A 24661-nucleotide genomic window follows, 5' to 3' on the forward strand; every position below is an offset into this window, starting at 1 on the left:
CAGGTGAGGAGCAAATATTCTGAGGACGATTTGTTTCCTTGCAGAGATCTGGACAAGAGACAACTGAAGGTCCCTTCAAGTGAGGCTGTGCTTCACAGAAAGATTAATGGGTGAGACAGACTCACCATTCTGGAGGATAAGTGAAGGGAAGCAACAAAGTCAACGTGGGAAACACATTATTAATCAAGTCATGCAGGAGATAAATGGTCCTGCTTCAGGGACAGGCTGATTCCGGCTCTGCATTTCCTCCACTACAGAATAGTAGGTACAGCATAGCATTAAAGAAAAAGTGAGCCTTGGGGTTTTTTTCCCCTTAAAAATCAATTTTAAAAATTTCATGTAGCTTCATGTGTATGAATATGTTACCTTCATGTATGTGCACCTCTTGCATGCTTGGTATGGGCAGAAGTCAGAAGAGGGCAGCAGGTCCCCTGGAGTTGGAGCTAGGGTGCTTGTGAGGTGCTGTACGGATGCTGAGAACGGAACCCTGGTCCTCTAAAAGAGCAACAAGTGCTTCCAACTGCTGAGCCATCTCTCCAGCCTTAGAAGCAACAACCCTTTGTGCCTTAGTCTATAAAAGTGCTATATGCCTCCATATTCTACCATTAGACACAAGTCACTAGATCCAGCCCAGACCTTGGGTACCAGGGGGACTGTTTCAGAAGCTGCCTACACGAGGAGAAAAGCTGTGGACACATATTTACAAATAAAGAAAAGGCTTTAAAAGGCAGAATTTGAGTTATATGGCAACCCCTTAACATCCTGAGAATTTACAAAGTGTCATCACCTCCCCCACTTGCCTCAGATGTGTCTGTCACACTGCAGCGGCATTTACGGTAACCAGTGTTTCAGTCTGACACATCTGTGAACTCGCCAGTGCAAGTGGGAAGAAAGAATGGTGAGCAAAGAGGGTACCTGACGGCCTGAAAGAAACAAGGTGACAATTCACACTTTCACATTCATCCTGGGACATGGCACTGTGAGGGCTACGAGGAGCCTTGGAGAAATCGAGATAAAAATAGGAGTTTGAATCAACTGTTGACAGAGGATGTCTCCCTGAAAGGTTGTTTACCAGCTTCATATGATTTAATGAAAATTGAGACAGCCAGTATAGCAAAAAATGGCCCCGTTATTTTTACATCCTTCCCTTCTAAAATTGGGGTCTATGTCCCTTCTGGATTTTCAGAGAGAGAGAGAGAGAGAGAGAGAGAGAGAGAGAGAGAGAGTATCCAAGCAGATGCTGAGACTCACTGCTAAACCCTGGGGTGGAGCACAGGGAGTCTTATGGAAGAGTTGGGGAATAGAAAGACCTGGAGGGACAGGAGCTCCACAAGGAGAGCAATGGAGCCAACAAATCTGGGCAGAGGAGGGAGCTGCTGCAGAGACTGATGCACCACCTAAGGACCATGCACGGTGAGGACCTAGACCCTCTGCTCAGATGTAGTAGACAGGCAGCACAGTCTCCTTGTGGGTCCCCTAATATGGGGAATAGGGATTACTCCTGACATAGACTCTGGTCCCCACACATTGATCCCTTTTCCCTGGTGGGGTGGCCTTGCCAAGCCACTGAGGAAGAGGATGCAGGCAGTCAAGACGAGATTTGATAGGCTGAGGGCAGATGTTAGGGGAGGAGGGCTCCTCCTTTCTGAGGACTAGGGGAGGGGGAGGGAGGTACAAGGGAGGAGGCAATGAGGGAGGGGGCTACAATCAGGATGTAAAGTGAACAAAGAAAAAAATAACCATAGCAGTATGAAAGTAAGTAAGCTATTAATTGAGAAATTGGAAATAAAGCCCTTTCTGTTTCTATAATAGTGTCTCAAATCAACAAAAGATCTCAGAAGGTGTTCAGCCACGTCTCCTCTCCTGGTCATACATAGTTACCAATTATCATCTGTTACTGTCCCTTCACTGAGAGAGTACTATACACCCTGCCAGAGCCTCCCTCATTTACAACGCTGTGCTGGCCCCACTTTTTCCTTTCATTTGTGAGGCCCTGAGATCACATTCTGAATGTCTCATTGTCCTCTACAGTAGTAGTCAACTGTGTCCACTCCTTTCAAAGCACTATCTCCTCTCCCCGCTCTCTCTGGCTTTTTGCAATATCTTGATCAACCAACTACGTCTCCTTCAATCTTCAGTGTCATTTATAAACACCCTAACCTGCACCATTGAAAAATATTTACAATAGCACTCCACCCAGGGAAGCAGATCAGTGCCCTGCTCAGTCATCACCAGAGAGCCTCCTCCTACAGCAGATGGGACCAAGTATAGAGACTCACAGCGGACATTATGCAAAGAATGAGAGGCCTTGGAAACAGTCAGCCTAATAGGACATCTCCATGAAATTCCTCTCCCAAAGGGTGCATGGAACCCCAGTGAAGAGGAGGCAGAAAGAGTGTACAAAGCCAAAGGGGGACAGAGTACACTAAGAAAACCACGGGCCTCAAAATCAGCAAGACCTACACATATGAACTTACAGAGGCTGAGGCTGAATGCCCAAGGCCTGCAGGAGTTTTCACAAGATGGCATCCCAGAGCTGAAAGTAGAAGCAGACACACGTCCCCATCCCTAACCCAAAAGCAATAGCCAAGTAATAACCACATACAAATGAAAATTTAGTTTCCTCCAAGGCAGTCTCACTGGGGAAACGAAGCACACATAAGGGTAACTGCATTCCCAGGAGTGAACGGCCAACAGGCTCAATGGTATCTTTGAAGGTTCCTTGTCTTATAACTTTATATACATACTATGTATGTATATACATATATATAATTTATCCTATATAACATATAACTATATATAAATATAAATATATAAATATAGAATTAAATACATTATATATATATTTTTTCCCTTACAGATCTTTTGCATATATATTATGGCTCCCAGTTTAGTGTTTTTATGGAATCCTGAGGGTGCGAACAAGTGAGTCTCTTTCTTGTGCTTTCTTTTGGACTCTTTCCTTGCTCTCTTTGTGTTGACCTATAGACTGTGTTAATTTTTATTTTAATTAGCCCTTAAAATCCCTTTTTTTCTAATGAGAGACAGGAATGGGGGAGGTCTGGAGGGAGAGGAGGTGCATTGGAACTGGGAGGAATAGAGGGAGGGGAACCTATAATTAGGATAGATAATGTGAGGAAAAAAGCTTATTTTCAACAAAGAAAATATTTATGATATATCATAAAACATACAAATACTGACTTTAAAGTACCCTTAGGGGAACATCAGTCCTCTCTGCTGACCAATCTCTCAACATGGCTATCCTCACTGGTTTTTAGATTTTCATAGCCCACTCACCCCATAGACACACTGCAACCTGGTTCTCCCAATCTAGCATCATAGAAGTATTTGCTCAGAAGTTTCAAACATGGCCTTTTCTCAGTAACCTCACTGCATTACACGAGGCAGAGGGCAAAGCACTCAGGTTCTGGTTCTGACGTGCAGAGACTGAGCCCATGCTTTCAGCAGTCCGGGCAGTCTTCTGTCTCCTCTGAGCCAACATCTGCTCTTCCAAACAGAAACATTTCTCCCCTCCTTCATCCATGCCAACTCTCATGGTGAACTGACTTAGGAGCCCTTATCACCAGCCTAAGACACTCACCCAGGTGCTCTGCAAATTCTCTATGAATCCGTTTAGTATCTGATAGTAAGCGATACACAAGCTGAGTGATTCACACAAGACAAACCTCCCAAGTGAAGAATGGTTTATGTTTAGAAAGTCAAAGTAGTATTAGAACTCACTTTGAATATGAAGAAGAATACCTTTAACATATTTGGCCTTCAGAACTTTCATTTTAATACTGTTGCCAGGAGCTATTCCCTCTGCCTGAAATGATCGCATTCCCAGTATCTTTATGCCTTCTGCCTACTACCTTCAATCAGCAAGTACCATCTTCATAGATAGCACCTGAGCATGGTAAGAAAGCCAGAGCCTCCCACAGCAGCGATGGAAACGTATCTCCTTATTTGTGTATTGACCGTCTTCTCTTGTGGGAATGAGATTTTACCCATCACCAGTCCCAAGCAGCCCACTGTGCGCACACACACACACACACACACACACACACACACACACACACACACACACACACACACACAAGGTCCACTCCTACTGCCCCTGCCCCAGAGCTAATCCATCACCTCCTGTGTTTCTCCACATACCCCACTTGTTTTCACATCTTCAACCCTTGTTCTTTCTTCAATGCTCAACAAAACCTTTCCTAGAAATGTCTTCTTTAATCATCCACAACCCTGAGGCCTAATCTTGTAATACCATACATTTTTAGAATTCAAAACTTTTGTCAATAAATGGTAAAAACACTTAACTCCAAGCCTGATGGCCATTTGTGTCTGAAAGAACTGACTCCAACAAGTTGTTCTCGGACCTCCACATGTGGACTGTGGCATTCATGTGCCTGAGCACACACAAGTGGACACACACACACACCATATACACACACCGTACACATACATACACACACTAAAAAACAAATAAAATTATACAAAAATGCAACAGTTGTAAGACAGAACTAAACTTACTTAGCTCATTCCTCCCTCTACAGATGTGGAATGCACTCAATTAGAGAAGGTGACTTACTCAAGGTACAATCTTTTAATACTTTAATTAACATAAGATTCAGTATGGTTGCTGAGTCTTCTATCTGCTGATCAGGTGCTCAGCAGTCACCAGGAACTACGTTTTAAAAATTATTTTATTTTCGTATGTATACGTTTATATTATTACACATATATACAGTAGATTACCTATGGCAAGAAGAACCGTGACACAATCAGGAATTATAGAAATGTTACATTCTTAGTGTTTGGGCTACTTGTATTTGACAGCCTTGAAGAAGACATCTTTCCTATCTTGGTGCAGGAACTATATTTTTCATAGTTCTTGCAACCTGTCTCTTTTGTGTCTTGATAGCGGTGGCCACATTCTCCACAGATGTCATAATAGCACATGATCCTTTTACATCACACTGTACTTAGAACTGCAGTGAAAGAGCTGACATGGCCCAATGGAAACAACCTAGGCTAAACAGAATCACGACAACCACGGGATAAATGTCTCATGTCAGCATGCCTCTACAGCTGCGACAGTCACCTAAGACCGTGTGGCTTTCCCACACACTCTGTATGGCTTCCTTAGCACATTGTGCAGACCCTTGACGCAACCCATTGGGGTACACAAGGACAGCAACCAGGGTATTCTCTCACAGTCAGTTCAAATAGAAACATGGGGGCTTAAGAAAGAATCTTGAAGCTTTAAAGTTAAATGGGCTTTCTTTTCTCTCTCACTTTCTTACACACACACACACACACACAGAAAGAGAGAGAGAGAGAGAGAGAGAGAGAGAGAGAGAGAGAGAGAGAGAGAGATATTAAAATCTTGAGCGACACACTGATGAGGAGGAATATTTTCACCAATGTACAAATCAAATAATATAAACTAGGTTAACAACTGGCAGAAGAACTTCTGGCAGGCAGACATGAGTGACATTGCCAGGGTTATCAATGTTCAGAGACAGGGAGGAAAAAGCAGCCCTGTAAAACAGAAGCATGTGGCCCCTCTGTCACCAGTGCTGTACTCTGGGCCATGAGCCGCATAAACCCAGAAGCATCTGCCGAAGTCTCTGACAGCTGTCCTTGTACTCTCTGCCATTTGCTCAGCTGTTTGGAAGTGAGAGACACATATTCCCAGGGTTCTACCATGCGGGCTTCTTTTTTTTTTTTTTGTCAAGCCAGAACATTGTGTTCAGAATAGAAATTCTTATTAGTTGTGACTTTTGTCACTCACCTAAATGAATGTATCTGCTGCTTATGTTTTACAGCTAATGGAGGTGAACGGAACACAACATGTTATATTTTAAAATAGGCAGTGCTGAAAATTAAAACAAACCACTCTCCCCATATTCCAGCAAAGCTGCCCTAGTAAATATGCACAGGCAACTCCACATTGAATAGGATTTGTGCAAAGTCTACCGCCTTTCTTCATGCCTTGCATATGAACATCATGAATTCAAGGAAAATGAATTCATGTGAAAGTGGAGACTGAAGCAATGCCAGCTCACCTTGCATAGCAACATGATTATGATGCTCTGAAAACAAACTAATTGGATTTGTTAAAAATGTGACCTGCTCTCTCCCATGAAAGAGGGATACACAAAGAAAGCAAAACAGAAAGGCTTTCACCGACTGAGCTCTGCTGCCTTGCTCATTTTTAATATAGCCTCGGTATGCGGAAACTAATTATATTGACTATCTTAGGTTACAAGGAATTAATTTTGTGCTTCAAGGTTATTAACCACCTTTTAATACACAGTTTACAGGGAAATGAATGGACTTAATCCCAATATTAAGACATGAAACAAAACAAACAATCCCACGTTTCATGTCTTCCAAAGTTGATTGTCTTCTTGGCAATGCTTTTCTATATATACACAACTGCCACTTTAGAAAAGAGATTCTGGCAGTTTCCAGTAGATGCCTCTTAAAGGGGATTTAATCCCCATTTAATAGCCATTCCTCTTTAGGCCAGATATAAAAGCTCACTGAGGAAAAGAATGCTTTCCCATTGATTCAACCTTATTGAGCTTGTCCAATGTCCTTATTCAGTGATCAACAAGCCCCAAGAGTAGCTTGCTTAACATGTCATATAGCTACGTTTGCATAGATCAACAATCCAGAGGAGAATACGCAAAATTTACGATTATAATATTTGCTTTCCAAAGTTCCTAGACTTTTTATTTTGATTTGTTTTCTAATTCTTCAGGGCAAACCCGTACTGTCACTTAATTCTAAATCAGTAACCGTCCACAAAAGGTGGTCTTCAGCTCTTAATCACCGCAGGATATTTTATCTTAAAGAGCATTATGCACTTCAAGTATCTGTGGAAATGAAACATTTACTGCCAGCAGTCACAATGGTTATCCGCGTTTATGGGTCTCTGTGCTCTAAGAAGAGCAAATTGTGGCTTGGTACACCAATAATCTCATGGGAAATTTGTAATGATTTATTTCTTTAGCTTATTAAAAGCCTAGCCATGGCTCAAAGGTCTCTGGATACCCATAAAATTAGAAAAGCATTGCCATAAAATTAAGAAATGGGAGCTAAATATCCTTACAGGAAGAAATCCAACAACGCTCCTGGACACAAATTATTTGCATTATACAAACATTTCCAGTAAGAATTTGCTGTTGTGTAAGTTAGTTCTATTGCTATAGTATATAATTCATTTATATAACTATTGCGGTTTCTTCTGAACTCATCCTAAAATAATATCCAAGAAAAAAAACTAATCTTGTTATGTTTTCTTATTTACTTATTTATTGAGACGGGGACCCAGGCAGCAGTCTGGCTTTGAACTTGCTACATTGCCAAGGCTGGCCTTGAAGTCCCGATCTTTCTATTTCTGCCTCCTAAGTGCTAAGGTTAAAGGTTGCAAACCTAGCTTCCTTATTTTAAATACAAGAAAGTAATTATTTTATCATAGAGAAGACTTAAAAACTTGAAAAGGTTATTTAATAGGATTCAATATTAAAAGCTAACTAAAAACTTAAAAAAAAAAACAGTCTCAGAATCTAACAAGTAACATAATGACTGTGTTTATGTATTAAGCAAACCCAAAGGCTAAATATTTAGATATGACTTAGCATGATATAGATAACATATAAAATATACCTCATTAAAACAGTATGTTCAATGGTTTTATACAGTCACAAAATACATGGAAGGGCTCATGGAGAAATGGCTCAGTGTTTACAATAGTTGCTACAAGAGCAACTGAAGTTTTTATTTCCAGAAGCCACCTAGGTGTCAGACTGGCATGCTTATAACTCCAGTGTCAGAAAAGCATGGCCACAGCAAGCTGTCTAGCAAGCCTGGCCTTACTGGTGAGCTCTGAGTTTGATTAAGACACTGTGCCTTAAAATAATAAGATGGAATAGAAATCTAGAAAGATTCCAGAATCAGCGCTGGGCCTCCACACTCCTATGTGCACACATGCATGTACACTCAGGTACCACCATACATGTGAATATGCATACATACATCATTATACACACAGAGAAAAGGAAGGAAAAAGAATACTTAGGAATAAGTTGTCTAAATTAACTCAGTGAAATTAAACTAAATCACTTACATATTACGACTCATATATTATATGAATAATTTCTTCTTAGTAGAAGTAAAATATTTCTCACATGAGAAACATTTGTCTCTCAAATAATCTGCTGGCCCAATCCAACTAAATAAATAGTATAAAAGATTTTATTGGGGAAAGGAGGATGAAGACTTTTTTTTCTTTTAGATGAAAGAATGGATATATAAAAATATTCAACAAATTTATGAAAATTGACTTATTATATTGAGAGTTTCCAATTCTAATAATTACTTTTAATAAGGATGCAATGTAGCTTCCGGTAGTTTAAAAAAATAACAGATGAGATATTTGTATAATGTCTTATCTGTACATTCTGTCGTTAAAAATGAAGACGTTTCAAAATTTTCCTCAATGAAAAGTGGTTGTTACATAGTATGAAATGAAAATAGAAGCTACACAATGGTAGACAAGATACAGAAAAATTTAATTGTATACACGCGCACACACACACACACACACACACACACACACACAACTAAATGTGATTTTGTGTGAATGGTAGCATGGAAAGACGGAGGGTGAGTTTTCACCTTTTACATTAACAGGATTCTCCATTATTAAAATGTATTATTTTGTAGTCATGAGAGTTCATTTCAGCATTGTAGGCATATATTCAATTAAATTTGAATCTTCTCTTTCACCTAGAGATTGCCTTATCTATTTCTTTACATTTTTATGTACAACTCTTTGAAAAGAGTCTCGGTCAGGGACACCCCATCCTTCCAGCTGTCCTCATGTATCAGCTATGCAATAGGGGTGGGGACACCTTGTGGCGGAGGCATACGTGCTGTGGTTCTGTAGTCCCTAGTCTCTTTTCTCACTGTTTCATAGCTGATAGGAGGGAAACACAATAGTGACAGCGTCTCAACCCCTGTGGAACATCCTCCTGTCTCATCTCTAGAGGAAAGCTCACATCTCTGGAGCAAATGGTTGTCAGGAATCTCCTGATGTGGTCCACACTGAAATCCACCTCAACGGTTTTACAGGGGAGTTTTGTAAGTAAGGAGAAAGTATGGTATCATGAGCTATCACGATGTGTTTAATTTAAATCCTTGAAATAAAATTATTACTTTGTCTAGATCTTATTCTCTGTTTAAAATGATATAATATTTATGGCTAGTAACTAGCATAAAATCCCTCCCCCAAAACAAAGTACTTGACATGAAAATGATGTACATTTACTATGTACTAGGCAATTAAGAAACACTTTTTATTTTAAGCCAATGATTCCTCAAAGTGAGAAGGGTATTGTTCATTTTCCTCTCTCATCCATGAAGAAACAACCTGAGGAAGTGTCCAAGACAGAAGAGGACAGACACAGACAAGCTGGCTCAAGACAACCTTTTGCCGAAACTCAAGATATGCCTTTAGTTTTAGAAGAAATTTTAAGTTATGTAAAGGTTGCAAAAATATCAGCGAGAGTTCCTGCACACCCTTCGTTCAGCTCTCATGTTAAATTTTTACCCAGTACATCTGCCACAAATAAACACCCACACTGATACATGGCATTAAGTAAACCCCATACTTCATGTGGGTCTCACTAGTTTTCCTTTGTTGACTTTTGATGCCCCAGGGGTCTATCCAAGAAACCATATCGCTCTGAGCTGCCACTTCCTCCTCACTTCCTCGCTGGATTATGATAGTTTTTCAGACTCCCCTTGCTTTTGACACTGGCAAGCTTTGGAGAATGCGAGTCAGGAATCTTGTAAACTGTCCTGTCATTTGGTTTCATGTTGTACGAGGCACAGTTAGGGTGGACCTATATGCTCTAAGGAAGAAGATGACAGAGGTGAGGCACCATTTGCCTCATGTCATCTCCTGGGAACATGAGGAGACTTCCATATGACTTCTCAGAGAGGAGAGAGCAGTCTTGAAGACCTGGCTGAGACAAGTTTTGCCTGGTTATCTCCTCCGGAAGGTCTCCATGCTCTCCTCACCTACCATTCCCCATATTCAATGTGACAGAAGGCAGCTAGCAATTGAAGACTACAGTGCACGCGTGGAGGGTGGTACCCAGGGGACCTCCTCCTTCTTGGAAGATGCAGCCATCGCGCCTGGATGTTCACTGCAGCTCATCAGTCTATAGTACTTCTCTTATCTCACATATTCTTACTTCTTTATCATTTTATTCACATATGATAATTTAAAAGGACACGTCAATTAACTCTCTGCTTCTTAAAGGCAAAAAAAAAAAATATTAGAACTAAATGTGACAATGGGCAAATATGTCTTAAATTATTTCAGGCAGTTCGTCAAGTCACTAAAGAACTAATTAGAGACAAGTTTTTCTGAGAAGCACTTTGTATAGAACTTACCAGAAATATTCGTTCAAGTTGATCCTGAATGTCTTTCATTCCTGGAAATGCAGCAACTCCTTGGATCATCTCAACAAAGATACAGCCAACGCCCCTGAAGAGAGAATAATAATTATTTTTTAAAAAAACTTCTATAATTCTGCTTAGAAAACCAAATCAGAGATTAGAATGTCCCCACACCAGAGAAGAAGCAATGGATTTAAAAAACGCTCAGTGGTCAACCAAAGCTGCCAGGCACACCTAGACCCACACTCTGCACCCCCTTTTTCCATTGCCCTGAGAGGACTCTAAACTCGTGCAGCCATGCTGGCTCGGAACACAATGGAAACCAATGAGGCAGCAGGTTTCAGCGTCTCCTCCCTGTAGGTGAGGAAGTCCTTGGCTTGACATAGGAAAGCTTTGTGGTCCTGTCCCGGCACCCTTTCCAGTTACGGTTCACAAACTCATAATGGACTATTATTCTCTCAGCTGCCGGTGCTTCTCAGTGAGCTCCCCACCAGCATCATCTGGGAAACTTTGAAAAACCACAAATGCTCTGACCACAAACCCCGAAGATTCTGCCCAGGCATGAGCTGCTGAGATGGTTGAGGGCAGCTAAGCACAGGGTTGCTGAGCCAGATTCATGCCCTGCCAAACAGAAATGCCTCACTCCCCGGAACAGCTTCCCTTCACACATTAGCTCTTGAGCTCTAAATCCAACGCAGGCACTAACCCTGCATCACTGTCATCTCCTCCAGGAAGCGGGCCCTGTGCTTTCTAGCTAGCATACAAGATAGTTCCTCCCCCACGCCCATCCCTGCCATAAGCTTGCTAGCCATGCTCTTTCTCAACGCAACGACCATCCAGTGAGCTCAACCCTGCCACCTACCTGAACTGCCATGTTCATAATACCTGTCCACCATACAGGCAGACAGCTAGTCAAATACACCTGCTGAGAATTGGGAGGACAAGTCATTTGGAATAAGATGGAAGGGACCTGGAATAAGCCAGGGAAGTCACACTAATGACAAAGAACTAGAAGAGAGCTCTCTCTCTCTCTCTCTCTCTCTCTCTCTCTCTCTCTCTCTCTCTCTCTCTCTCTCTCTCATTCCTGCAAATGAAAACCTCTGACCCGATCTGATTCCTGCCTGCAGGAGACCAGGCCGTGCAGAATGCTTGGTAATTTTTTTTCAGCTCTATTTTTGAACCACTCTCTATCATTTTTAATGTCTCTGCCTTGAACATGGGCAGGTTTCCTGACTGACAATACCAGGCCATTTCTTCAAATGCTGCATTCACTTCAATCTAGGGCAAGCAAACCATTGTATCGCTAACTTACGTCAGAGCCCCCTGGGGTAAAAGACAAGTGACCTACTTCTGGGCAGCCGTTCCAGTTGATGTCACAGTTGTGACCAACACTGTTTCGAATTAGAGTCATACGTTAGTTAGAATGACTTTCTCACAACGCGGGCCACATCACCTCTGCTTAAACACGCACAGAAGGGTTTATCTGCCAGAATGCCTGCACAAATCCCATGTTACATCATAAACAGAATTTCACTCGGGGAATGAGAATTAGTTTCATCTCATTCTAGACAGATGGAGTTCAGATGTCTGACTGCATCTACTTAAAATGCTAGGATGGTAGTTTTCTAAATTTTTCTGCCAAGAATTTTTTCCATGCCTATTGACCCGAGTTTCCATTGTCCTCTTATTTAAGTTCACACTAAGCATGGTGGATTTGGAATACCCACACCTTCCTGTTTTCCGCCTCTGTCTTTCCTCTTGCCCCCTTACTCGGCATCTTTGACTGTGAAGCTGACCACTTCCTATGTGCCTAGGGCTGAGCTGTCCGGAGGGATGGGGGAGGTAACATTTACACTGTCGGAACTGCCTACAGAATTTCTTGTTCAGCTACTTTTCTTAGTTTACATCGTTTCCAAAATATGATACTTAGCAGATAAACCGACACTTCACTTCTGTTCAGATGGAACAAAACGATACTGTTACTCTGTAGATTTTAAATGCTTGGCTGGCGAAGAGATTTGGACGTTCATTCCTAATGGATGGCTCCTATGACATCGTCTTTCTCAAAGACACTTAAGAGTACACTAATGAGGCTCAAAGAATATACTTAGCGACCATAAAGAAATTATAATGCACAAGAAAATAAATTATAAGTAGAATTATACCATGTATCTTTTTTTTTTTTTTACTAGAACTGCCAGGCGGCAATAAAAGTCCTTCAATTTCACATGAAGAAGCCACTGCTTGGCCCCGCCCTTTCTCCTCACCATTAGTTTTGCGCTTCTTTAACAGACAAAGTAAGTTGATGGCACTGAGCGGTTTGTTAAGAACGAATCCATCTACTTATTCACTCGCTCACTACCACTACACTTAAGAAATGATGTTGCATATGGGGCGTGTCTCCTTTTCTTAATTTGAATGGTTATATTATGACTATCTGCAGAGTCTAAATTCTTCATTAAGAAGAAGATGGGCAATGCTGGGGAAGCAGCTCACGGTGGTTGGTTCTGCATGCATGAACACATGAGTTCAAATTCCCAGCACACACATGCAGACTTGAGCATGGCCACGGACACCAGTAATCCTAGCACTGTGGGGGCTAAGACAGACAGGAGGATCACTGAGGCTCGTTTACATGAGAGACCCTGTTTCAAGGGAGTAGAACAAAGGGGACAGAGTAGGACACCTGATGTCCTCCCCTGGTCTCCACATGTAGGCACACCAGCCTGTACATCTGCACACACACATGCATACACCACAAGGATACACATACACACCAGTTAAAAGGCCTCATGCAATTTAATATACTGATACCAGACTCTAGGATTGCTGAGCTGGTAAGATAACTTGATGTGGCCACCCAGGTACACATAGCTTTCAACCTTTGGAACTCTGACTTTTTTTTTTCTTTTTTTTTTTTTTTTGTGTTGTTAAAATGGAAAGCAATGGATTTCAGTCACGTCACTAGCCAAAATGACCCGACGGCTGGAGATTTGGCTCAGGGAATGTACTGTTCTTTTAGAGGGCCTGAGTTTGCTTCTAGCACCCACATTATCTGGCTCAAAGCTGCCTGTAACCTGAAGTCTCTGGCTCCCGCAGGCACTGCACTCATGTGTATAGACACCTCCCACACACACACATGCAGCTACCCAACTAAAAATATTTTTTTAATTTTAAAATAGAATTTGAAACAAAATTTATAATTCTTTGCCATAATAAGCAAAGAGAGGTGCCCTCTCAGGCCTGGATGCCTTTAATTTGGTACTATTTATTGTGAAAATAATACGAAGTTAGGCATAAAAACAGAGTATAAAAAGTGAACTTAAATAAACTTTGTCAAAATTAATTACATGATTTTAAATGCTAAAAAGTAATCTATAATGTGGAAAATAGCAATCAGTTTTTATTATTAACTGTCACAGAAAAACCCCTCTATTTCTTCCTGCAATTTGGTTGGGTCATCTACAGTGGATTCATAATATCTTAAAATATCCTTTAAAAATATTTCCCTCCTCTTCCTTCCTCTTTTGTTTATTTGTTTTTGGTACAGCTGGGTTCAAGGCTCCCCCACCTTGACAAAAGACCTACCTCTAAGCTATATCCCTAGCCAGATATCCTTTCTCCTCTCATCTGATCTGGGGTTGGTGATCAAACCCAGACACTTGCACATGCAAAGCACGTGTTCTCCCACTGAGATCTACCCAACCCAGTCACATCCTTTTGTATTAAGAGACTAAACAGATGACTTATACTTTTCTCAAGTGTGTGATATTAATTTCTTCTATACTAAAAAAAAAACATTTTGCAGCTTCACTCCTCATTATGGGTAAGTTCAAATAAAATTTAAGGGCCATTGCCAAATTAGGACAATCATATTGCATTTCCATATACACAAACACAGAATTTTAGTTTATCCTATAGCTCCATGGCAAGATGGAGAACAGGCCATGCTACACTCGGTGTGGAAGTCTAGGGAGACTCAGAGATCTCAAGGCCAGAAGGGTTAGAGTGTGTCAGCCTGTTGGATCACGTGATATGGGACACCACGGATGGGGCATTCCAGGCAGAGGAAACAGAATCTAGTAAGTAGGGAGTCTTGAGAGAGTCAAGTGCTGCTGATATGGCTTTGTGTGAAAAAGTGGAAGAAAGGGTAAAAACAGCCAGAGATTATATTCATTTTTGTAAAATTTTTGTTTTACTCCACAGCTAGAATGTACACAACCCCCTTTCATCTATTACTCACTCAAAGGAAGACACGACAGCTGGATATACAGAGACACTCAGAGGGGCTGGAGAGAGCAGTGGCTGCTCTTCTAGAGGAACCAGGTTCCAAGGGGGATTGGATGGGGTTCTGTCCTCAGCACCTACATGGCAGCTCACAACTGCCTGTTAAGTCCAGTCCCAGAGATTATGAAGCCCGCTGCTGGATCCCCAGGGACACCATACGCACAGGCTGCACAGATATATATGCAGGCAAAAACATCCACGTGAATGAAATTAATTAATTAATTAAAATGAAATTCATTACAGCTTTCAGAGTTGAACCCATTACAATCACTAGTTGTTAAGTCATCTGACCCTTCCCAGTCCTAGCAGTGATCGCAGTAGGCAAAATGTAGGCTCCTTCTCCGGAGGCTGAGGGAGGGGTAAGTGTAGAATGACATACAGCCTATAGGCCTGCATACTATGGAGCTTCAGATAGACTCTGAGAGATGCAGGCATTGTTTCCTCTTCAGATTTATTTGCTTTTATTGACACACACAATATATATATATATATATATATATATATATATATATATATATATATATATATTTCTGTAAAATACTGACATGATGCTCTAAAACATGTGTATAAGAGTAAGATCTAGCTAATTAACATCTGTATTATTTCACGCACTTATTTCTGTGGTGTGAAAATGATGTTCACGCTCAGTATTTTTCAGTCATACACTACACTGTCATTAACCTGTCACCATGTTAGTTGAGAGGCTTCTCAGATTACTCCTTTCTGTCACTTTGCATCCACAGCATCCCTTAGATAAGGATGAGCCACCGAGACAGTGTGACACTGGAGATGCTTCAGAAACAAGTTCTGGAGGGATTGTTTCTCAAATTGGAGGGTTTGGGCATTGGTTGGTACAACAGGGTGAAGGAAGAATTTATCTCCGTGGATCAATATCACAAAGAGTTTTTTTGTTTTCTGTCTAGAAGATTGGGGAGAACAGTATCTCATTTCTTGAGAGAATTACCTTTTATTTTATAGCATAAATGCTAGGACGTTCAGCCTATTGAGCTGAATTTTATATGTAAATGCACAGTAGCTGAGATCTGTGATTCCAGGAGATTTTTTTTTCTTTTTTTCTATCTGCCTACACTATGTCTATACCCTCCATCACTGACTCTGCATGCTGATGAAAGGAGAATCCATTTATACATTATAACTTAAGTTTTCTTTTCCTTGTACTAAATAATGGAGATTGGAAGCTTATACAGCCCTTTTCCCGTTGTTACTGTCATGGTATACACAAAAAGAAATGCATGTACCTCCCAGTTAGGGTAGGTGACAGTCTGAACACCAGGCATGAGTTCTAGAGAGGGGCCCTCACCATGGCCGCATCATCTCACAGTGAAGGAGGAGAGAAAGACAAGGTGAAGAATGGCTAACTGCCAGTCGAGGAGCCAGAGCCATACCTGGGCATGGTGTATTCCTTTCTCTGAGTGTCTCTCTCTGTCTCTCTCTCTCTCTCTCGACCCTTGTGTTTGATTATATAACCAAATTCTCAAACTGGGAGGAACAGAGTGAGGTTGCCAAAATCACTTACTAATATGCATTCTGCAGTACCTGTTTGTTAAAGTCCTGGTTGCATTTTATGACAGAGTGTGACAGCACGTATAAGACTGACAGAGGAAGATCATGAATTCAAGTCCAGTCTAGGTCTGGTCCCAAAACAGAGGGAAAAGAGGTTAAGTGGGAGGACCTAATTATATCTATCACCACGCATATTTGATTGCAAGCATAATATAAATGGTCATCTCTAAAAAGAAAGGTAACATAGTACCTACGCAGAGGTCTCAGGGACCAACTGAACTGCCGCTGTCACAGCAGGGAGAAGCTGCCCCTTTGCATGCAGGATTCTCCACCTGCAACGGAGGGATGCCTCCAATGCAGTCTAGAGAACTTTTACAGCCTTCACAGAACTTCTGGAACCATCGGCATCTTCAAAACCTCTGCAAAGAGGACTGCAGACCAAGACCCTGATAACTTACTCTTGAAAGGAGGCAAGCAGATGAACAGACCCATAACTTAGGGCAACTTCATCATCTTGGCTTTCCCCCTTTCAGCATCATGTTGGCACCAGAAATCCATGCTCAGCCCATGTGTCCATCCAACAGCACCATGGGAAACGGTTTCCCTGTCTAATGTGTATGCTGGTCCTGCAGGATCCTATCAGAAGCTGGTTCTGGCTTCTGAGTGAGAGCTGAAATCTGAGGATGCAACAAACTCCTAAGTTACTCCAGGGTAGCTACTCTCCGAGTCAGACACTGAAAAGCAAGAACCTGTGTAATTCTGTATTGAAAGAACTTTGTGTGCCTCCGATAAATCCCCATAAACATGTGTTAGAACTATGGCTGAAAACACAACAATGAAACAATGGACTAGTAAATTAAATTAGGTTGAATGTAAACCACAATCTAAACTCAACACTACCTCAGAAAAGCTTCCTCGTTAATTAACCTAGCAGGTAATTTTATCCAGCCATGGTTCACTGAAACAAACCATTATCCAAAGAAAGCTGGAGCTATTTTGTGCACCAAGGTGGCTATATATCTATCCCACTTTTCTCTGAAGAAACGTATCTACTTGCAAAACAAGCCAACTTTTTTTTGTAAAAGACTAAAGAAAAAAAAATCAACTTATTTTTATTATAACTTGTAAGAAAATTTCTTATACATACCAGATGTGATCTTTTAATTCTGGCATTCTTAGTCGTTGAAAAGTGAAAGATTAAAAAATTACACTTCGCCATGCCCTTGGTGGGTGTACTGAGAGGACTGAATTGATTAAAGTGTCACTCACCATTTACTGTGGTTAGTGCTTCATTAGGCACCGATAGGCACAATATATCTTTGTCAAATACTTCTACGGAGGACTCAGCTCTCAGGCCATGAGCAAACAAAACCCTACATTGTGAGGAAAATCCCTGTTTAGAAAACATTCACGTCCGTACAATAGAATTGTAGCAGAAAGAGCAAGTTGGAACTAAATTTTCAAGCTATTTAAGAAAATTATGTCTCCAACAAGATGTATCTACATATTAAGCAAATCAGAATTAAAAAAAAAATACACAAAAGCAAAGAATGGGCTCTGGAGTGGAGTTCCAGGGTGGCCGCAGCAGGGGATTTGCAGGTCTCTCTGACCAGAGTCCACATCTGCAGTTAAGAGCAGCAAGAAACAGCAAGGACCCCTGGCCACACTATGGGCTCCATAAGCTCCAACAATAACTTTGGTCACATATGTTCAATAACATGTGCCCGTCTATATGTTTTATCAGTAGTATTTTTAATCAAGTGGCAAACCAAATGTTTTTGTTTTCTTGTTTCTCTTTAGTTTTCTATTTAGCATCTCTGAAGTCTCCAGTCATAAATCCAGGAATCATCTAAAAACTTTGCCTTTCATGGGATACAGGCAAGCCACTGAGCATTCTTCTAAACTCTAGCCACTTGCTCTTCCCTCTCTGCCCTGCTTTTTCCCTACCTGCTCCTGGGTTGCTATCTGACATCTCTATGCATTAAGTGCCAGCATTTCCGTGCCCTTGTGACATCTTCTTCCAGGAATGCACCTAGTACTGTCAACTTAGAAGGATGCTGTGCTGGCTGGTCTTATGTCTACTTAACACAAACTAGAGTTATCTGAAAGGAGAAAACTTCAATTGAGAAGATGCCTCCATAAGATCTGGCTGTAGGACTTTTCTTTAAAATTAGTAATTTATGTGCGAGGGCCCAGCTCATTGTGGCTGGTGCCATCCCTGGGCTGGTGGTCCTGGGTTCTGTAAGAAAGACTGCTGAGCAAGACATGAAGAGCAAGCCAGTAAGCAGCACCCATTCATGGCTTCTACATCAGCTCCTGCTTCTAGGTTCCTGTCCTGTTTGAGTTCCTGTCCTGACTTCCTAAAATGATGATTTGAAAGTGTAAGTTGTTTCATCACAGCAATTGTAACCCTAACTAGACAGATGGATTTCTCAAGTCAGGCTGAAGAGCTTACTGCTGGGCCTGTCTGTCTCCAGAGATACATCTTAGCCCTTTCCCTCAGAGTTACCACTGATGTAACTGTATTCTTGTGTAATGACACACAATCTTGAACATGTGGACCTTTCTCATCTCTGTGACCAGCACAGTGACTAGTGCAAATATTCAGAAAATGCCTTTGAAATGAAGGAGTCAATCAATTACTTAAATGAGTCTGAGGAGTACTCACACACATGAGACAGTCAAAGGAGATGTCTAATTGATAATTAATCTTACTACATAAGATTAAAAAAATGTAAATTATCCACTTTGACCCAAATACCACCATTTTAACTTTGTTTATAACTCCAGCAGTTGCCATAATTTAGAGATAGAAGAACTTTAGCGGTGCCCAAAACAAGTGCTTTTAACTTATAAAGAAATTGCATTTTCCAAGTACATGTCCAATTTCAGTGCCAGGTTTGGAAGCTTTCCTCCTGAGTATGTCTTGATAGGTCTTCACAATCAGACAAAAAGATATTAAGATGGTAATTCTGTTTTCTATCCAGGTGACATAAGGATGGCCGGATAAAAATAGAGCCGGAATCAAGCATTCAGAATTAGAAGTTTTGGCAGAGAGCGTAAAACAATTAGCCAAGGGGGGAAAAAATGTCTACTACCACTGTGAGTTACCCTCAGCATATGACAGTTACAGATCTTTATCGATGTCTTAATATTTGAAGAAGGTGAGCGTGGGTAGTGGTTAACCATATAGATAACGAGGGACATTCAGACTGCAGATAAACAGCTGCCAGGTATAGTGGGCGGAAAAGAAAACACCCCCACCAAAGCCTACTCTGAGGAAAACCAAATAGAAAATGCAGAAAGTTACATCAAACAGCATGGGGATATTACATGGTGTGTTTTAGAACAATTAAAGAAGGAAGTCATTTAAAACACAACCAGAGGTAATGCTTCTCAGAGGATTAAGCATAAACCAGGCAGAACAAGAAAAACAAATTATGAAGCCTGAACATCTTTGATGTTTGCTTCTCTTCCAGCTGACGCAGAATAAGCAAGATAGTTCTAAGGCTTCTCTCAGCAAATGCATCAACTCCTGTTCAGCAAAACAAAGAATTAGGGGAAAATATGATCATATTCAGGAGGAGGGAGTCCCCCTCAGTCACAGTTATAGGGAAGGGGAATGGGGTGAAAGAGGGAGGGAGGGAGGAATGGGAGGATGCACAAGATGGGATAGCAATTGAGATGTAATAGGAATGATTTTATTTTTTCAATTAAAAAAAAAACAGTAAAAAAAAAAAGAATTAGGGGAAAAACCTACCCATGGGTATCTTAAAGATCCAAGCAAATGACCTATTTCAGCTGTTTTGTTTTTATAAAGCCATATATGGTAGATCATGAAGAGAAATTATTACTAAAGTTTTTATGTAAATTAGTCTCCTACAAGGAGAATTCTGAAATTCAATTATGTTGCTCACTATATTGGTATTTAAGTCTATTCATCAAATGGCATGGCTGAATTTTTGATGGACTCTGATTATGAATAGTATAACACTACCACATTAAGATAAGTGACAGAGCAGCTGATAATTAAGAATCATTTAGTAACTCAGATAATATATATAAGATATGAAGACAAGAACCCTTTTCATCACAGAATGTCATGGTTCATTTTTTGGAAAAAGCTGTGCACTTTTTGGTCCATTGTTGAATACTTGGCCTGAGTATAGTTTAAAGGCAGAATCGGTTCCCTTTCACCGTGGAGTACCCTGTAAAGTGTCATTCAAAATGAATGAATGAATAAATGTCTAAATGCCTAGACTCGTTGCATGTATAAGGGAAATCTTCATGAGAATGGGGCTACCCTGGGATTCTAGGAATGGTTTTGTCTTTTGTGTTCTGGTTTCTTTCTGTGCCACCATCAAATAGTGTGGGAAACATAACCAAACATCTCCAGATGGGGGTGGGGGGTTTCAAAATCATCATAAAACAATACTAAAATTATAAATTGATTTCAGAGTATTACTTAAACTCTGAAGCAGCTTCTAAGTTAAACATGTTAAATTAAACATGACAAATAAGTGCAAGTTTATATTGTTGCTATAATAAGGTTTTAATCTGTTGAATTTTCATTGGGTTATGAAAATATTCAATTTCTAAAAGCAAATATGGCAAAAGCTAGGAATAAAGGTGGAATTGTTTGAACTATCAATCAGAAAGAATGATAAAAGCCTTGCCGGGCTCTGTAGGAAATGTAATTAGGTAAGTATCTCACTAGCTGACTCTCTCATCTCACATGGGAATACGGAGAAATACAAAATGTCATGGCAAAGATGAACGACCCTCATAGACCCCAGAAAACAGCACTCGGGTCCCGCCTCTAGCGATCACTAAGTGACTGTCACAGACCTGGTGTTCTGGATATTTTAATGGATTCAGCAAGCTGTTTCTTGGCCACTGGTAGGTTATTTTAGTTAAGTTTTCCTTTAGTTCTTTTAAATGGTTGCTTTGGGGCTACAGACATGACTCAGTGGTTGAGAACAGATGGTATTTTTGCGGAGGGCTCAGGTTAGATACCCTGAATCTACATGGCGGTCTATAATCATCTGTTAACTCCAGCCCAAGGGAATCCAATGCTCTCGTCCACCCTACCAGGCATACATGTGGCACATATACATAAATGTAGGCAAATAATCAGACACATAAGAAATAAATCCTTAAAAATAATTGCATTATTTTCTTTATTCTTCACATGACATTACTTAGCAGTGATAATGGGGGAAACTCCATACAATGAAAAAATTAAAAGAAATGTTAGGTATTTAAGCTACTGCATGCTATACCATCTAAACTAGAAAAAAATCTGCTAATACATTTAAATTTTATATAGCAGTATATCTGTAAAGAAGATATGATTCTTACTTAGACTATATATTATACAAAGCAGTATCATGAAGAGTAAATTGCCTCCACTTTTGTCCACTGCTGAGCAGTGAAAACAGCACAGTCTCTTTACTGAGTACTGCTATGAATGGTATTCATAGAGTTGGCTAGTTTCTGTTCAGTCACGTTTCCATTTACACACAATTATGCCATTCCCACGCATACAAACCAGCATTCCATCCTTTTAGATTCACTGACCTAGAAATTTTCTCGTGGGTGAGAGATAGTTCTTGAATGTCTTGCTAATTAATTTTCCTCTTGAGACCAAGTCTCACAGAGCACAGGCTGGCCTTCAGCTCACTTGGTATCAGAGAATGAACTTGAACTTCAGATTCTCCCGTCTCAGCACCACATGCCCGAGACAGCAGGGATCCACTAGCACAGCTGCGTTTATGTGGTGCTGGGGACCAGGCCTGGACATGATGCTAGGAAGCGCTCGACCAATGTGGGTAGCTACATCACTGGCAACGTTTGCATGTTTAAACAGCAAGTTCATATTGGACACATACAGGATATAGATCCAAAGGTCGGCCTTCTTCAATACATTCTTTATATTTATGGAAAATGTTTATCTTTTAAAAACTATGAGTCCATATTTTGTCTCCTTTTTTTAACTGACTCTTAAATCAAAATGTGGTTTTCTTGTAAAGTTTGCTCTCTTATATAAAGTTATTTTTATTTCACTAACAATAGTAAGGCTTAACCGTTTCCACCATCATGCCTAGAGGCTGGCAGTCACAAAGTTTCCTCCACAGCTCTGTCATTTCACTGGCTCCCACCTAGGGGCACCTTAAGAATAACCCATTCATGAGAACTCAAAGCAGCCATCTTATCATAGTTAAAGCCACAAGTATTGAGTTATCAATGGGAGAAGGGCACACTGTAAAATATACAGTTCTTTTTTTTCTCTCAAGGAGATCAATATGCCTGATCAGAAAAATAAAATTAAACCAAATTAACACACACACACACACACACACACACACACGACAGGAAGGGACCTGGGATGAGAGATAACCTGTTTTCAGATGTGCATGAAGGTGTCTGGATCTGCACAGACCACAGGCAACAGCAATTCCAAGCTGCAGTGAGAGGATTTGCAATTTAGCAACATAGACAAGGCTAAGCACAAGGAGACACAGGCTCCAAACATTGGGAAGATGGATCTGACAGCTGAGAATGGGGTGGAAGATTAGAAAACTGCCCCGTCAGCCTCCTCTCACCAGCCTCCTCTTCTCTGACACATACATGAAACGTAGTCAACAGAGCTTCAATCATGTGATGATTGAAAATGGGGAGGCCCTGAGAGGAACACAGGAGTCTAGTGAGAAGTGTGTGCTTTGGTCTGTGTGCTCGTCAGGTGCCATCGTCTACCCTGATCTGAGGACATCATTTACCCGCTACCAGCTTCTGAAGAACCAAAAGTAGTTCCGGGATACCGATTTTGGAGGGTTTCCTGTCAAGAAGGCCAGCCCGATGCGCACCCAGTGCTCTGACCTGTACTGGACAGGCTTATCTTCAGCAAGTCATGTACTGGGGCTCCTGGTCTGAGGAAAAACACTGCATATTCAGAAAGATGAATTCTATGTGAATATATACATATATATTCTGTATATTGTATATATATGTATATATATACACAATTTAAAACTTAAGGATATATATGTTTCTCTCTCTCTCTCTCTCTCTCTCTCTCTCTCTCTCTCTCTCTCTCTCTCTCACACACACACACACACACACACACACACACTTAAAACATAAAGGGGCCGGGCTGAGGATATATTTCAGCCACACAGTATTTGCTGCACAAACAAAGAGCCTGGGTCTGGATCTCCAGCGTATGCATAAGAAGCCAGGCATGATGGCGTGGGCAGCATGCATCTGTAATCCCAGAGCAGGGAGGTGGAGACAGGGAGGTCCCTGAAATTCCCTGCCAGGCAAGTCTCGAACATAGTAGCTTCAGCTTCACTACCAAACCTGTCTCTAAATGAATGAACGGATGAATGAATGGATGGATGAATGAATGAAAAGTTGAAGAGCAATATAGGAAGACGTTCAACAATGATCTCCGGCTTTCACACATATACAAGCATTCCTGGACATATATCAAACACGCACACACACACACACACACACACACACACACACACACACACACACATTACAGGGATTAACCTACTTGCCACAGTCCTTAATTTACATATTTCTAGATTAAAACAGAATCATAGTCTACCCATGCCCTGCTCTCCCATGTAATATGACAATATCCTGAGCAGAAATTTCTAATTCCTAAGACAGAGGCTATATGTTCTTTCCCTTAAAATGAAGTATAGCATCTTCCATTTCATTGTCATATCCTATAGCACTCTTGGATGCTACAAGCCAATAGAAACACAAGACATTTAATTTGGTTGACTGACAGACCCAAAGGGTAATAAGAATGCTGTTTTCAATATTGATACAGCTTTATATTTCTCAAGAATTTCTTGTAATCATCTTTGTCTATTCTCACATTGCAGTGAGGCAGTAGTGTGTCCCAAGGTTGTAATAATGTCATGACACTTAGACTGTGTAGCTGGCTATTTGAAAATCAGTCAGGAAAACATTTGTGAGCAGCCAAGTACTTCGCCAACATTGATAAAAAAAAGAAATTAGGTGAAACTTAATTTGTGCAGTATATATACATATTCGTCCTATATACTATTATTGATACCCTCGTGGCCAAATATGTTGACTGAATGACACTTTGTCTCACAGAAAATCACACTGATAAATGAGATGTAAAAATATAACCACACATTTTTCATTAAAAATAAAACAAAACAGAAGCTTCTATTTATCATTCCAGAGGCAGATCTGGGTTTGGCATGCTGGTGTTTCACAACCAGACAGGGTGAGAGGGCCATATTGACAAAAACCAAAAACAAACAAACAAAACAAAACCTCACAGGCAATGATAACTTTTCTGTAGCCAGCAGTC

General features: G+C 40.7%; 1 protein-coding gene across 6 annotated transcripts in view; it reads right to left on the minus strand.

Annotated features, from left to right (window-relative positions):
* CDK14 (cyclin dependent kinase 14) overlaps positions 1-24661 on the minus strand; it is a 540806-nt gene that overhangs the window by 195107 nt on the left and 321038 nt on the right. For all 6 annotated transcript variants that reach the window (XM_084786935.1, XM_084786933.1, XM_084786934.1 and 3 more), the window contains one exon: positions 10483-10576. In XM_084786935.1, coding sequence (XP_084643061.1) covers positions 10483-10576 — 94 coding nt within the window. The remainder of the gene's footprint in view (positions 1-10482; positions 10577-24661) is intronic.

This window comes from Acomys minous (genome assembly GCF_964271855.1).
Source record: "Acomys minous genome assembly, chromosome: 6".
Taxonomy (NCBI): Eukaryota; Metazoa; Chordata; class Mammalia; order Rodentia; family Muridae; genus Acomys; species Acomys minous.